At 37.6% G+C, this 17,721-nt stretch overlaps 1 protein-coding gene across 9 annotated transcripts in view; it reads right to left on the reverse strand.

Moving 5' to 3' along the window:
• The window catches only part of TRIM37 (tripartite motif containing 37), a 134,173-nt gene that overhangs the window by 54,070 nt on the left and 62,382 nt on the right, over positions 1-17,721 (reverse strand). For all 9 annotated transcript variants that reach the window (XM_021067287.1, XM_013981116.2, XM_021067283.1 and 6 more), the window contains exons 13-17: positions 17,251-17,430; positions 13,894-14,008; positions 12,213-12,431; positions 10,758-10,894; positions 3,484-3,569 (exon numbers count right to left, since the gene is read on the reverse strand). In XM_021067287.1, the coding sequence (XP_020922946.1) occupies positions 3,484-3,569; positions 10,758-10,894; positions 12,213-12,431; positions 13,894-14,008; positions 17,251-17,430 (737 nt within the window). The remainder of the gene's footprint in view (positions 1-3,483; positions 3,570-10,757; positions 10,895-12,212; positions 12,432-13,893; positions 14,009-17,250; positions 17,431-17,721) is intronic.

The following is a 17,721-nucleotide window of genomic DNA, read 5'->3' on the forward strand; positions in this document are numbered from 1 at the left end:
ACAACTTGATTAGACAATGGGCATGAGTTCAATCCCTGACCTGGGAACTTCTGCATGCTAGAGACATGGCCAAAACAAACAAACAAACAAAAGAAAAAGAAAGTAAACCTCTAGAAGAAAGGGAAGAATAAATAAGTGTGGGTGAGGATGTGGAGAAAAGATAACCCCCATGCACTACTGGTGGGAAAGTAAACTGGTAAAGCCATTACGTAAAACAGTATAGTGGTTCCTCAAAAAATTAAAAACAGAACTACCATAGCGACCCAGCAAATCAATTCTGAGTATTTTTCCAAAAATTAAATACATTAACTTGAAAAGGTACATGCAGAGTTCCCGTCATGGCTCAGTGGTTAACGAATCCGACTAGGAACCATGAGGTTGTGGGTTCGATCCCTGGCCTTGCTCGGTGGGTTAAGGATCCGGCGTTGCCGTGAGCTGTGGTGTAGCTCGAAGACGTGGTTGGGATCCCAAGTTGCTGTGGCTCTGGTGTAGGCCGGTGGCTACAGCTCTGATTAGACCCCTAGCCTGGGAACTCCATATGCTGAGGGAGCGGCCCTAGAAAAGGCAAAAAGACAAAAAAAAAAAAGAAAAGGGACATGCACTCCAACATTCATTACAGCATTATTTTCAATAGCTAAGATGAGAAAGCAACCTAAGTATCCACTGATACATGAATGGATAAAGAAAATGTGGGAGATACACACACACACATACACACACACACATTACCCAGCCATAAAAAAGAATAAAATCCTGTCATTTGCAACATTATGGACTTGGAAGGTATTATGCTAAGTGAAATAAAACAGAAAGACAAATACCATATGATTTTCACTTACACAAATAATCTAAAAAACAAAACGAATGAATACAACAAAACAGAAACAAAGTCATACGTACAGAAAACAAACAGGTAGTTGTCAGAGGGGAGAGTAAGGCGGGGAGGAGGAAAGAAAAAGACAGGTAACTATGAGAGTTAATGAATGTTAATTAGCTTGATTGTGGTGACCATTTCACAATGCAGATTTAGAGTTCTCTCGTGGTGCAGCGGGTTAAGGATCTGGCATTGTCATCGCAGCAGCTTGGGTGGCTGATGTGGTATGAATTCAAACCATGGCTCAAGAATGTCCATATCACAGCTGCAGCCAAAAAAAACCCCAAAACCAAAAAAATAACAACAAAAACACAATGTAGATTTATATGAAACCATCATATTGGTAAAATATATACCTCAGTAAAGCTGGAAGAAAAAAAAAATGAACAGAAGCCAGCACATGAAGGGCCTTGTGTACCATATTAACGAGTATGAACTTCATCCTATAAGTAAATGGAATGCAATAAGGGTTTTTTTTGGGGGGCTTTCAGAAGTTCCCAGGCCAGAAGTGACCCAAGTCATAGCAGTGGCATTGCTGGACTCTTAACCCGCTACACATGAGAACTCCAAATCTACACTGTGAAATGGTCACCACAATCAAGCTAATTAACATTCAATAACTCACATCAGTGACCCAAGTCACAGCAGTGGCAATGCCAGGTTCTTAACCTGCTGAGCCACTGGGGAACTCCCACTAAAGGGTTTTGAGACGTGATACGATCAGATACTATTTTGAAGGGAAAATACTCACCTCATTTTGAAGGGAAACAGAATGGAGGGGAATAATAATGGATACAAGGAACCCACATGAGAGGCTGTTTTGAAAGACAGTGGCCTGGACCAGAAATGCCAATAGAATGTGAAATAACAAATGAATTCACACACTATTTAGGAAGTAGAACCAACAGATTTTCCTAACATATTAAAGGCAGAGTTTGAGGGAGAGGAAAAGGTTAGGAAGGTATAGCACTATCATCACCAAGATGGTGGCCATTACTTACAAACAGGCCTGCAGATGAAAAGATACTGATTTCTGTCTGGGAGATGCTAAGCCTGAGACATCAAAACCAGAATGCTACATTGGTCTGGAAGTCGTTAGAAAAATAAAGGCTAGAGATAGAATTTGAAGAGTAATCATATATACACAGAACTGAAATACAGGTATGATTCAGATCACCTAGGAAAAAGGTGAGAGATAGGAGTAGAGTGCACAGGTAGAAGCTGAAACGCTGAGGAGCACTATTTAAGAGGATTTAGTTATCCATGAATGCTACAGGACATGCCAACATTCACACCAAAGGCAGCACCAGTAAAGCAGAAGCAGTACAAAACTAGCTGATAATTGTTCTAGCCAAGTTTCTTAATTAATCTTAGTTAATCAGCTTTAAGAACACAAAAGAGGAGTTCCCGTCATGGTGCAGTGTTAATGAATCCGACTAGGAACCATGAGGTTGCGGGTTCGATCCCTGGCCTCGCTCAGTGGGTTAAGGATCTGGCATTGCCGTGAGCTGTGGTGTAGGTCGCAGACATGGCTCGGATCCCGAGTTGCTGTGGCTCTGGCGTAGGCTGGGGGCTACAGCTCCAATTCGACCCCTAGCCTGGGAACCTTCATATGCTACAGGAAGTGGACCTAAAAAAGGCAAAAAGACAAAAATAAATAAATAAATAAACCACAAAAGAAACACTCACTATTTAAGCAAGGTCATCCTAGGAGAAAGAGTGAAATCTGGCAAGAAAACTGGGCCCAAAAAAATAAAGCAACATTCTAGTCTGGCTATACCACCTATGTGATCTCGGTGACTAAATCTGGGTTTTTTCCATATATAAATTGAGCTCTCAGAAAGCCTTTTATAAGTCAAAGATTCAATGATTCTCTTCAGATTATATTATAGTCAAGGTACATATACAAATATGATAAAAAGATAGTAAGTAGGAGTTCCCATCGTGGCTCAGTGGTTAACGAATCCGAATGGGAACCATGAGGTTGTGGGTTCGATCCCTGGCCTTGCTCAGTGGGTTAAGGATCCAGCATTGCCATGAGCTGTGGTGTGGGTCGCAGATGTGGCTCAGATTCCGTGTTGCTGTGGCTCTGGCGTAGGCCAGTGGCTGCAGCTCCGATTAGACCCCTAGCCTGGGAACCTCTGTATGCCGTGGGTGTGGCCTTGAAAAGACAAAAGACAAAAGATAAAAAAAAAAAAAAAATAGTAAGTATATAACGGTGGATAAGACCATGAGCTTTGGATTCAACTAAACCTAAAACTCTAATTCCTTTTCTTTATTTATAGGGATAAGAAAGTAAGTTGCTCAATTTCTTTACACTTAAGTTTCTATAGGCATAAAAAACAGATATTAAAAGCTTTCTCCAAGATTTTATAGGTAAATGAGATAAAGTACACACAAAGTGCTTCTGAACAATGCCTAGTACAATAACACTTATCTATCATTAAAGTTTAAATACTATTAGTGATATACTCCTAATCCATCCATAAAAATATAGCCCCTCCTACACCATGAACCATGTAGAGCAAGGGCTGCCACATATTAAAATATGACACATTTGGTGAAGAACAAAGAGAAGCAGAATGGCTTGTAGGGGTTGGCCTTTGTACCTGGAGGTCCTGCTGCAGCTGCATCTTCCATGAGTTCTCCCTCTTCCAATTCCATGTTATTGTATTCCACATCATTTTCTCCAGACCTAAGAATATACAAAATTCATCATTCCACACAGAAAGTACAAATAACATTATCTGTCACATCTTAATGAATTTTAATAACAACAGTGCAGAGCTTTCTCCTGTGATCTAATCAGATATTTCTAAATACAAAAATGAGGGAAAAGACTTTTGTCATTATCACATGTATGGGTAGTTTCTTTTTTTTTTTTTTTTGCCTTTTTTAGGGCTGCACCTGCAGTATATGGAGGTTCCCAGGCTAGGGGTCTAATCAGAGCTGTAGCTGCTGGCCTATACCACAGCCACGGCAACTCGGGATCTGAGCCACGTCTGCAACCCACACCACAGTTCACAGCAACACCGGATCCTTAACCCACTAAGCGAGGCCAGGGATCAAACCCGCAACCTCATGGTTCCTAGCTGGATTCGTTAACCACTGCGCCACGACAGAAACTCCTGTATGGGTAGTGTTAATGTGCAATCTGTCTTTTTAAAATACCAAAAGGGGTTAGCCACATTTAATTTCTAAAACTGAAAATCTGAGAACCATTATAAACAAAACAGATGATAGCTTCAAAGAATACATAATTTAATGGTAGTAAATTAGGCTTAAAACACTACATTTTAAGGTTAAGAAAGATATTCAAATTACTGTATGTGACTATTTTCTTAAAATATTATTTCAGAAAAGAAGGTGTTATCTATCAAAACACAATTACTTTTTTAAGCCTGCACCTGTGGCATATTCGAGTTCCCAGGCTAAGGGTGAAATCAGAGCTACAGCTGCCAGCCGATGTCACAGCCACAGCTACCACAGGATCCGAGCGGCATCTGAGACCTATGTCGTAGCTTGGGGCAATGCCAGATCCTTAATCCACTAGTATCCATGAGGATGTGGTTCCATTCTATATACCGTAGGTGCAGCTTTATAAAGGAAAATAAAGACTCTATAGAGATGGTTCTAAACGCATACAGCAAACAATGACAACACCTCCTCAGAAGATGTACTAAAATCTACAACAAGAGTGAGTCTATAGTACTTGAACCAAGACCACTTCTCCCCCTTCCATTTCAATGACAGAGAAATTCCACTTCAAACTGGCGTAGCAAAGAACATAGGGCCCCCATTTCCAACAGCTCCCAATAGAAGGGCTATATACCTAGGAATATACCAGGAGGGGCAAGACGTAGCATTTCTCATCCCATTCCTAGCTACGTGTGGGCTAAGGCTAAGATCAGATATATGTGGCCAAGAGGTAGGAATTCCCTTGTTCTCCCCTGTCCCAAGGCTCTACCTTGGACACAGCATGCTGAGAATACCGGGGCCAAGATCACCCTTGCCCCAATTCACTCATGAAGCAGAAGTCCCAGACCTGAGAAGACAAGCTGAAAAGATCAGAGGCTAGAGCCCCCAACCTGCCAACCCCCACTGGCTCAGCTTCTAAAGGGAGAGAAATAATCACACCTTTGCCCTCACTCCAGCTTCAGAACTCTAGCTCAGAGATTTTGCCTGGAGGAATAAACAGGCTATAAAAAAAGTCACAGCAAATGGTGCAAAACACAGCATACGAAAATACTCTAAAATGGAATCCACCAAAACAAAGAATTACACACCATGGCAGAGTAGAATTCATCCAAGGAATGCGAAGTTGGTTTAAAATCTGAAAATCAACTGTGATACAACATACCAATGTGGGGGGGGGAACTACATGATCATCTGAATAGATGCAGCAAGAGATTTGACAAAATCCAATTCCCTTTCATAATAAAAACACTCAATAAACTAGGACGAGATGGGAACATCCTCAAAGTTGATAAGGAACATCTATGGAAAACCACCACTAACATCACACTTAATGGTGTGCTTTCCCTCTAAGATCAGGAACAAGACAAGAAAGAATATCCACTCCCACATTCCAGAAAGTGAACTCAGGCAAGTAAGGGATCAGACTGGAAAAAAAGTGTTTTTGTAGAAGAAATGAAAAACCTAAAGAATCCATCAAAAAACTATTAGAATAAATGAGTTGGCAAGGTTACAGGGTACAAAAATCAACTATTTTCACATACATGCAAAGAACAATCTACAACAGAAATTAAAAAGAAAATTCAATTCCATTTACAATAGCATGCAAAAGAATAAGATACCCAGGAACGAATTTAGCAAAGAGCATGTAAGACATATATTACGAAAATTATAAAACACTGTTGGAAGATTAAAAACTTCTGCTTGGCAAAAAGATCTTATTAAGAAGACAAGCTAATTTATAACATGCATATCTATTTGAAATATATAGAGGAAAATATTCAATTGAATTCATATATATCAATAAATTTTAATTTCATACAAGCTAAAGAATAAATTTTATATTAAACATCAAAAAAAAAAAAAGAAGACAAGCTAGAGAGAGAGACAAAATGTATTTGCAAAGCAAGTATCCAAATCCAACAAAGGACTAGTATCTAATATATAAAGAACTCTCTAGTTGCCAGGGTGAATGGGGACTTTATTGCTTAGTGGGTACAGAGTTTAGTTTGGGAAGATAAAAAAAAGCTCTGGAAATAGATGGTGGTGATTAATGGCTCCACAACAATATGAATACTTAATGCCACTGAACTGCCCTTAGAAATGTTATTTTACTATTAATTAAAAAGCTCAACAGTTAAAAAAAAGTCCACAGACACCTACAATCAATTAATTTTCAACAAGGAGGCAAGAATATTAAATGGAAAAAAAGTCTCTTCAGCAGGTGGTGGGGGCAAAACTGGACAGCTGCATCTAAATCAATGAAACTAGAATACACCTTCACACCATGAACAAAAATAAACTCAAACCTCCTAGAAGTGAACATAGGCAATATGTTCTCCAACATGTACAAATGTTTTCTTGGATCAGTCTCCAAAAGCAATAGAAATAAAAACAAAAATAAACCAGTGGGACCTAATCAAACTTACAAGCTTTTGCACATCAAAGGAAACCACAAACACAACACCCTACAGAATGGGAGAAAACAGTTGCCAATGATGCAACTGACAAGAGCTTAATCTCCAAAATACATAAACAACTCATATAACCCAAAAACAAAACAAACAACCCAATCGAAAAATGGAGACAAGACCTAAATGGACATTTCTCCAAAGAAGACATAGAGATGGCCAGCAGGCACATGAAAAAATTCTCAACATCACTAATTATTAGAGAAATGTGAATCGAAACTACGAAGAGATAACACCCCACATGGGTCAGAATGGCTATCATTAATAAGTCTACAAATAATAAATACTGGAGAGGGTGTCAAGGAAAGGGAACACTTCCACACTGTTAGTGGGAATGTAAACTGGTACAATCACTATGGAAAACAGTATGGAGGTTCCTCAGAAGACTAAATATAGAACTACCATATGATCTAGCAATCCCACTCCTGGGCATACATCCAGAGAAAACTACACTTCAAAAAAATATATGCACTTGTATGTTCACATCAGCACTATTCACAATAGCTAAGACATGGAAACAACCTAACTGCCCACCGACAGATGAACAGATTAAGAAGATGTGGTACATACACACGATGGAATACTACTCAGCCATAAAAAAGAACGAAACACCATTTGCAGCAACTAGAGCTTATCATACTAAGTCAGAAAGAGAAATACAAACACATAAGATATCACCTATATGTGGAATCTAAAAGATGGCACAAATGATCTTATCTATAGAACAGAAACAGACTCACAGACATGGGGGGCATACATGTGGTTGCCAAGGGGGAGGAGGAGAGAGTGGGAATTACTGGGAGTATGAGGTTAGTAGATGCAAATTATCATATTTAGAATGGATAAGCAATAAGGCCCTACTGTACAGTACAGGAAACTATATCCAATTTCCTATGATAAAACAAAACAGAAAATAATGAGAAAAAGAATGCGTGTGCATATATACATATGTGAATGACTGGGTCACTTTGCTGTACAGTAGACACTGTCACAACATTATAAATCAACTATACTTTAATAAAAAAAATTTGGTTTACAGCGTTCCCATTGTGGCTCAGTGATAACGAACCCAACTAGTATCCTATGAGGATGTGGGTTCGACCTCGGGCCTCGCTCAGTGGGTGGGTTGGTAATCTGGCGTTGCTGTGAGCTATGGTGTAGGTTGCAGACATGGCTGAATTTTTACAAGATGTTACTACTGGGGAAAACTGGGTAAAGGGTATATGGGATCTTGGATTTTTTTCTTATAACTGCAAATGAACTTACAATTACTTCAAAATAAAAAGAAAAAAACAGCAACAAAATATATACTACTAATATAGAAAAGACTGAGGTGGAGGAAGAGAAAACAAAGGCCCATTTGATAAATGTGTTCCAGCTAACTAAAAGCTGTTTATTAATCATTATCCAAATCAACCATATACCTATTTATTACCCAGATAAAAAAGGAAGTACTGATTTTAATTTGTAAGAGCTAACAATTTATAATTCCCTAAATGCTCAAATTAGCTCAGTATTAATTGTGCTGTTTCTATGAATTATACAACAGTTTGAATCAAGATATTACTGTAGATGTATGTTTATAAAGGGAGCATAATCAAATACCTTCTAGCAGAAAAAGCTTTAAAAGGTCAATCTAATGAAAGGCTGTGAATCAAATTTTATGTAAAAAACTACCTTGAAAAACGTCAAGAGACCTAACAGTCAAAAGACTTATTAATTCAGATAGAACAGATATTTAAGCTATTAGCAAGGAGTCCACTATATAGAATCACCATCTAAAAGACTTTTCCATGTCGATTCAAATCAATCAGTTATATTTTATATATCTAAAAATATCACCAATAATGATTTCTGATTTGTTGACTTAAATGCTTCACATTTTAACTAACCCTTTTAGACAGTTTGCCATGAATGCTAAAGGGGAAACATTAATTGAAAAAGGTCTATTTGGAAGAGCTCATTTGTGGTTAATGAAGGTTAAGTCAAATAGGGGGTTTAAAACTCTTGCCTTACTCTTGTGAAATGGCTGGTGCCAAGGCTGGGATAGAAAAAGAATGGTTTGTACCACCAGAAAATAAGAAACGGCTTAAAAAATGATGAACACATCTCAAAAGGACATAGGGGTTTTTAACAGGCTCCCACTGGCCAAATCCAGGAAAATCTGAGCAACATTTTATGATAGTAAATGGAGTAAACTATTTAAAAATACAAAACTCCATGGAGCCTACACTAATGAAATCAATTAGTTAATTAAAGAATGGCATAGATGGAAAAGCTCTTCCTTAGAGAAGAATTCCAATTAATAAATGTAGAAGGAATAACAGCATTAGAAAATCAGTTTGGCAATCAACACTATAATCCTTTTCATGCAGGATCATCAATGGAAGGTAAAACTAGGGGACAAAAGCACAATGAGAAATAAGATTATTTACAGTCTCCAAATATGTCCCATGAGATACTTATTACAAAAGGGAATAGTAGTCATTTTAGAGATCGGGCAGACATCGTCTTAACCATGTGATCTAAATCAATCGACCGTAATGGGACAGATGCAAGATGTGTTCTCAACCTTCTCTTCATATATGATGCACTGAAAAGGCGACATTATCATTTCCTTTTTTTATTTTTTATTTTTATTTATTTATTTTTTTGGTCTTTTTAGCTATTTCTTCGGCCGCTCCCGCGGCATATGGAGGTTCCCAGGCTAGGGGTCGAATCGGAGCTGTAGCCACCGGCCTACGCCAGAGCCACAGCAACGCAGGATCCGAGCCGCGTCTGCGACCTACACCACAGCTCACGGCAACGCCGGATCGTTAACCCACTGAGCAAGGGCAGGGACCGAACGCGCAACCTCATGGTTCCTAGTCGGATTCGTTAACCACTGCACCATGACGGGAACTCCCTCCTTTTTTAATTTTATTTTTTTTTAGGGCTGCACCCTCGGCACGTGGAAGTTCCCAGGACAGGGGTCGAATTGGAGCTGTAGCTGCTGGCCTATGTAACACCAGATCCAAGCCTCATCTTTGACCTACACCATAGCTCACAGCAACACTGGATCCTTAACCCACTGAGCGAGGCCAGGGTTCAAACCTGCATCCTCATGGATACTAGTCAGATTCGTTTCCGCTGAGCCACAAAGGAACTCCCTATACAATCATTTCTGTATTATCTCTTATCCCAACAGTATACAACCTCCATCTAATTGTAAGGAAACATCAGACTATTTCAAATTGAGGGATTTCCTACAAAATAACTGCTCTGTATTTCTCCAAAGTGTTGCAAGTCATGAAAAAAAGAAAAAGAAAAAGAAAAAAAGACTATATGACCCAGTCTGAAGCAAACTAAAGTCTTAAAAAACAACATGTAATCCTGAATTGGATCCTAAACCAAAGGATATCTCTGGCAAAATTACTACAAGGCCGCAGATCATAGCATTACATAAGAAACACTTGATTCTATGAAGTATAGAATGAGAAGTGGATTCACTCTCAAAATCTCAGGAGTTCCTGTTGTGGCTCAGTGGTAACGAACCTGGCTAGTATCCATGAGGATGAGGGTTTGATCCCTGGCCTCACTCAGTAGGTTAAGGATCCGGAAGTCGTGGCAGCTGCAGACTTGGCTCAGATCATGCTTTACTATGGCTGTGGTGTACGCTGGTGGCCACAGCTCTGATTCGACCGCTAGCCTGGGAACTTCCATATGCCGTGGGTGTGGCTCTAAAAAGACAAAAAACCCAAAAACTCAAAAAATTATACATAGAGAGAAAAAAGAGAGAAATATAACAAAGCAAAACATTAACATTTAGGGAATTAATCTGGGCAAAGGAAGTATAGGAATTGTCTGTTATAATTTTCCAACTTTTCTTAAATATGAAATAACTACAAAATTAAAAGTTAAAACTAGGAATTTCCTTGTGGTGGAGCAGGTTAAGGATCCAGCACTGTTGCTGCATTGGCTTGGGTTCAATCCCTGGCCTGGGAACTTCCCTATGCCGTGGATGCAGCCAAAAAAAAGTTAAAACTGTAACTCGGTTTGGAACTCAGAGATGAGAGGAAAGAAACTAATTCACTCTTTCCTTCAAGTTCGTTTGTTTAGGTAAGATAGTGTTGATCAAAAAACCTCAATATCCTCACTTTTAAGCCCAACTTAATTAATATGCTTCTAATAATTCCCACTTAGATGATTTATAGCAGTAGTAAATGTAAGACACTCACATAGTTTCTTCATCAATATCATTTTCTTCTGTGTTACTTGTTGCTGTGGAACTGGCAGAGGAACTGCTGCCATCAAGGTGATTTACTTCATCTTCACCAACAAGATCCAGATCCAGATCTCCATCCGAAAGCTCATGCTAGGTTAAGGCAAAGAAACAAGATTTCTTTCTTTTCTTTTCTTTTGTCTTTTTGCTATTTCTTGGGCCACTCCCGTGGCATATGGAGGTTCCCAGGCTAGGGGTCAGATGGGAGCTGTAGCCTCTGGCCTACACCAAAGCCACAGCAACACAGGATCCGAGCCGCGTCTGCAACCTACACCACCGCTCATGGCAATGCCAGATCGTTAACCCACTGAGCAAGGGCAAGGACCGAACCCGCAACCTCATGGTTCCTAGTTGGATTCGTTAACCACTGTGCCACAACGGAAACTCCAGAAACAAGATTTCTATTTCAAATGTTTTCACTCAGTTTGTCCCAGCCAGCCCATGGACCAAGCACCAAAGAATAATATAATCATCAGAAACTCTGCTCCTGTGCCTGGATTGCTGAGCCCTGCAGAGATAAATCACTCAACCACATTGCCTAGTAACCACTAGTAATTAACTTCTGCCAGTTTCAGCTGGGCCCTCGATGTGAATGGAAATGTTTCATACCGTCCATATCAGCTTCCAGTAAGGCTCTTCAAAGAGTAACATTTCAAACCACCACTCCTCAAGGCTGCCTAACCTTTATAATCCTCCAGGTAATTATAAAACCCCATCACCTATCTACTCAGAAAAATATATTGGCTATTAAGCACAAATGCCCCCGACTTTTAGCTGCTCTAGCTGCAAACTCCTCCGTTCTTTTAACTCTATTAAAGGTTAACTGCTTCACCTGAGTGCTCCATTCAAACCTCTATTATCTCCTTAAACACTTTGTTTTATCAAAACCCTGGAACTCATCTTCAATCTCTCTCCCTCATGGCTCCTAACATATACCCCAAGCCTCCCATCTTACAAATAACAGCTGTAACAAAAAAGGCTTATTTCTCCATCACCCTCTTACCTTAAACAGTAACAACCACTTTCTGAATTCTCATTCTAGCTGTTTAGCTGGAACAAAATCTGGCTATCTCCCAAATCCTAAATCATTCTACCTACATATGCAATGACAAGGTGCTTTTAGATTCAATGAATGGAAACTGGACATCTTTTTAAAAGCCACAATTTGTACAGTTTCTAGAATATACACCAAAGTTTGTTTTGTAGAATATACAGTTTTCTATAAATTATTGGAATCTAGAAACACTTTTGATTCTACAACTTCTGACTTACAGAGGGTATACACTAACAATGAAAATATAAATGAACAAGATTTTCAGCACATTGATTCCCCCTATAGTCTATGTTAGAAATCACTGTATCATTTTTCTTTTCAAACATAAAACAAATCTAGAACGGGTCTAATTATTACATGATAATCTTCATTTTGAATCTTCTCCTCATCTTCTTCATCCTCTTTGACCTCTCTTACAGAAGCTGTAGTAGAACAATCCTGGAGAAGCATGTCAGCACATGATCCAGACTTCTTAGCTCGTGTCTCAGGAGTTTCATCATTTTGGGGACTAAGATGATTATCTGGTGGTGACAAATCTCTCGATTTCTGAGTTCGAGACAACTCAATAGTAAGTCTCTATTAAAACAAGAATTATACAAATGTGAGTATTAAGCAGTGCTTCACTAGTACAGTAAATTATTTCAAATGAAAATAACTACATGTATCCAAATGGTCATAAAACCATTGTTTTTCTCTCATTATGGCTGCATCTGTGGCTTATCAAAGTTCAGCTGCACCTACACCACACCTTGCAGCAACACCAGATCCCCAACCCACTGAGCAAGACCAGGGATTGAACCTGAATCCTCACAGAGACTATGTCAGGTCCTTAACCTGCTGGTCTACAATGAGAACTCCAAAACCATTTCTTGAACCATCTCATATCTTTCTGACTTTTGCTTATGGAAAAATCTATGACAAAGAAAAATTGCACAATGTATTCTCATCTTTTCTTTTCTAGCCCAAGCTATATACACAATTAGCAAACTGTGGAATAAATAAGGCAGTTTTAAATAGTATTCTTAACATGAAAATTTCTGGTAATAGTACACTTAATATGAAATTTTTCCTTCCTCATGTATTAACCACCTCAACCCTTCAAAATCCTCATCCAATTCCAATATCCATTGGTAGGAAGAAATATTCCTTATGCAATTTAGTTTACCATTGTAAAATAAAAAGTCAGGGAGTTCTTGCTGTGGTGCAGTGGAAACAAATCCGACTAGTATCCATGAAGATGCAGGTTCAATCTCTGGCCTTGCCAGTGGGGGGATCTGGTATTGTCATGAGCTGTGATGTAGGTTGCAGACACAGATGTGCTGTGCTATGGGCTGGCAGCTGTAGTTCCAATTCAACCCCCAGCCTGGGAACTTCCATATGCAAGGGTGGCCCTAACAAGCCAAACAAACAAACAACAAACAAACAAGTCATTAAGTGATCATCCCCAGCACTCAATTCAACAATACTGAGAACTGAATATGGGGCAATTTTCAATTGTTCTATAGCTTAGAATCCTCTCAATTTGAGACAGCATGGCGAAGAGAAATACCCACGTCACTGAGAGAAAAAGTTTACCTCAAAGTAAAGCAGCATAGTACATACAATTTTATACAATGATGGAAATGGTCTATATCTGCAGTTCCCAATACCTGAAACATGGCCGGAACAGAAAGGAACTAAAATTTTAATTTGATTAAGTCTAAACGGCCATACGTGGCTACTGAACAGACAGTCTGGAATTGGAGACTCAAAAGGTTATAAGAATAAAGAACAAGACAACTAAGGTGTTTCTGCTGTGGCACAGTAGGTTAAAGATCTGGCATCGTAGGTCACAGATACGGCTCAGATTCACCCTCTGGCCCAGGAACTTCTGTATGCTGAGGCTGTGCCCAAAAACAAAAAAGAAAAAAAAGAAAAAAAAAAAGAATGAGACAACTGGATTATTCTACAAAATCAAAAATAGCAATAATATCCAAAATCTAATTACAAATGTAGACAATATAAAACAGTAAACCTAAAATATATGTTTTTTGCTTACCTCTTTAAGGTTATTTATTTGTTGGATATAGCTAGTCTGTGCAGCTTCCAACTGAGTAATATACCAATGCTGGTCCCGGCATTTTTGAAAGAAAGTTGGTGAACGAACCTGAAACCTTAAAAGCACATGAAAAGTAATTCAAACAGTAAGATAAGCCTTAAATCTATTATGATAAATCTACAAATATAAATTTATATGAGTTTGCTATAAGGCCAAAATTCAAAACAAACTCAGAGCTCCTGGTATTTTCCACTTATATGTGCAGTCCACAAATTATAATGACACATGGTTCTGAAAAGTCATTTATAAGTCAGCTGTCTAAACTCAAAGTGTACTTTAAAAAAAAAATAGCACTATACATCATGGTTAAACTCCCAAACTAATCTACTAAAACATATAACACTGTAAACCAGCTATAATGGAAAGAAGTAAAAATCATTAAAAAGGAAAAAAACATATTCAGTATATCTAGCTCAACTATAATGTTGATCATTAGCTGGGAATAAAAGAATCATACTATACAGGAAGGAAATGGCTAGTGTTTTCCTTCTTTCTTGCATAGGTCCAACCTTAGCAAAAGAGTCAAAGTTTGTTTTAGGGACTGTTCTTTTTCAATCCCTCTTCCATCTCATGATCCCCTATTTCATACTCCTCAGTTAAAAAAAAAATTCACTTAAAGGGCCAACTACCCAGTATTGCTCTACTGCCTCTCTGAGAGTTACATGTTCTAAATAACCTATACTCCCAACCTCTCCAGATGAGCAGTTTATAATCAAAAGTCTCCATACACAACAATATGGCATATTTCAACTAGAGTTAGGAAAAAAAGCAAGTATTTATATATATTAAAACATATATATTAAAGTAAGTATTTATATATATTAAAGCATATACATGGATCTAGATAAAATCTTGATCTCAAGATTCAAAAACTAGTATTTATTAAAGCAAACACACACAAAATCTACCTTTGTTAGACAGCTAAACATGACTCCACTTACAGAGAAAAAAAATTACAGTAATGTGTAAAGATGTTTCTAAAGAAAAAGAGTCACAGGAGGCCACACTAATCTTGACCATTCCTGTTTATAACAAAACTTTTACTTAGAGCTTTGAATATTAACAGAAACAAATTCTTGTTGTGATATTTAGCTCAGCTATAATGTTGATCATTAGCTGGAAATAAAATACTATGCAGGAAGGAAATGGCTAGTGCTTTCCTTCTTTCTTGCATAGGTCCAGCCTTAGCAAAAGAGGCCTGCAAATCCCTCCTCTAGTCTTGCCACTCTTACGTGAAATTTTATAGCTAGTCTAGGAATCTACTGACCATCTAAGAACTCTCTGCAGAAGTTAACTATTTTTAGTCAAGGATACTCATGCATCAAAGGGTTAAGAAGATTCACTCAACCACCATTCTAAGCAGATACTTCCAGACAGCATACATTGGTATCAGGAAACCTTTCTAAAAAGTATGTTTAAGTCACTACTGAAACTCGCCAAGTCTGCACATTACTTTTAGTATGTGTGCCATTAAAACAAAGGCAATCAGCAGGTAAAATTATTTAATTATCTCTTTTAAGGAAAGAAGAATATCTATTCACATGTAGTTATAGAAAAGACTTAAGTAACTTTCCAATAAACAAATATAAACTTCAATCAGAATCTTAAGGTTTAAATTTTGAGCAACCTCTCATTAAATAAATACTAGGAATAATAAGATAATTAAAAGCCCCTTCTCCATGAATCCCACGATGATTCATTTATACTATTACAGCACTACCTTGTACAATAATAAACTGGTTTTAATCTGTCCATTTCATCTTGAGTTTCCTGAAGACAAAAACCATGGCTTCTCCTTTCTTAACATTGGCCCAGTGCCAGGCAGACTCAGAAAATGTTACTGAGTTAATGATAATTAAATATCACAAGAATTTGTTTCTGTTAATAGTCAAGGCTCTAAGTAAAAGTTTTGTTATAAACAGGAATGGTCAAAATAAAGAAATAGAGGTTAAGCGGCATTAAAGAAAAGAAACTCTCTCACACAAACTGCCACCAAAAACATTCTACATTACTATGACTTCGATGACCAAGGCCATAAAAAATGGTTTTGTAGACTGGTAATAAAATTGGTATTTGAATAATTCTGCAATCCTCTCTGGTTAAAGAGTGAAACAGCCACAAATTATTGCTTTTGGTGAATAATCTAAGAAAACCTAAATGGTTATAAAATGATACTAAAATAATCCCCAAAAAGAAGAGGTGACAAAAACATGAATTGTTTTTCTACATTTAAAATGCAACAATTTTTTACTTTATTCTTACAGAAAATTTATGAAAAACACATAATAGTAAAGGATGATGTAACAGTAACTCATCCAGCATGCTCAAGAACAAAGAGATCATAGTAAGTGAAATTTAGGAGTGTAACAAATCTTTTAAGGAAAAAAGCTTTTAAATTATTTGATGGAAACTTACTAAACTGCTAAAACTCTGAAACTATGCAGTTCGAAACATATTTGAATTTATGTCTTTTAAACGCTTAAGCTTTTTTTTTTTTTTTTTTTGTCTTTTTATGGCCACACCCATGGCATATGGAGGGTCCTAGGCCAGGGGTTGAATCAGAGCTGTAGTTGCTGGCCTACACCATAACCACAGCAATGGGAGGAGATGTGAGCCACGTCTGTGACCGACACCACAGCTTACAACACTGGATCCTTAACCCACTGAGCAAGATACTAGTTGGATTTATTTCTGCTGAGCCACGACAGGAACTCCAAGCTCTCATTTTGATCATCAAATTAAAACTTCATGCAATTATGCCCCAAAACTGAGTTATAAAGGTCACAACATTAAATATGGCTATTGTAGTTTTATAATCACTGTTTATGTTATCCTTTCTTGCAAAAAACACACCAACAGCCATCACTTAGTTTTCTTTCCTCTCTATTCTCTTAATTTGCTGCCATCTAAAAGAAACTAAAAATCTTTTTGTGAAATTATATTTGCAAAAGCAGTCGTCCAAATAAAATATATAGTGAGAAAAAAAAAAAAAAACGTGATCCCTCACTATTCTTCAATTTCCAAACGGTGAGTGAGGTTGTTAGGAAGTCAACAGATAAATAAGACATTACCACATTTACTGGAAGTAGTAGTTTACTTTTTATGGGATTACTAACTAGATGTCAAATACGCATCTGATTAACTTATTCACTGACTACCCAGGACTTCTGAATTAAATGGTTGTGAACATGGCAAGGTTATAGTATGAATTTCAATATTCATCTTTGTTAAAAGACTTTTATAAAGTTCCGATGACATTATTCCCTGTGATAGAAGCCCCAATATGTTTCCTCTTACCTTAAAATCACTGTATCATTTTGTCGATTCAAGTAACCTTCATTTGCAAGTAAGTCCAAACGGAAAAATCTATTATAACCCCAGCATTCTCCAACTTCAAAGTCAGATGCAAATTCTCGAATAATATTTTTGGTAGGATCATTGCAAGACTGATGAACCATCTCTACACGATACTCATACCTAAAATTGAAAACAGACTATTAATATTACAGTTAGTAAAGTGAGAATGAAAGACATCAAAACATTATGGTCATTAAGTAACTTAAAAAAAAAACTTAAAGATATGCACAGTTATACTTCTTTCAGAAAGGAATGTGACAATAATATCATGAAAGGTCTACCACAACATGATTGGCACTAGGTCCTTTCTTCCTCTTAAAAATGTTTTCCTTATTGCAACACTGTAAATCTACTATAGTTCAATAAAACTTTAAAAAAAAGAAGGAAAAAATGTTTACCAATATACCAGGT

The sequence above is a fragment of the Sus scrofa genome, chromosome 12, assembly GCF_000003025.6.
Source record: "Sus scrofa isolate TJ Tabasco breed Duroc chromosome 12, Sscrofa11.1, whole genome shotgun sequence".
NCBI classification, from domain to species: Eukaryota; Metazoa; Chordata; class Mammalia; order Artiodactyla; family Suidae; genus Sus; species Sus scrofa.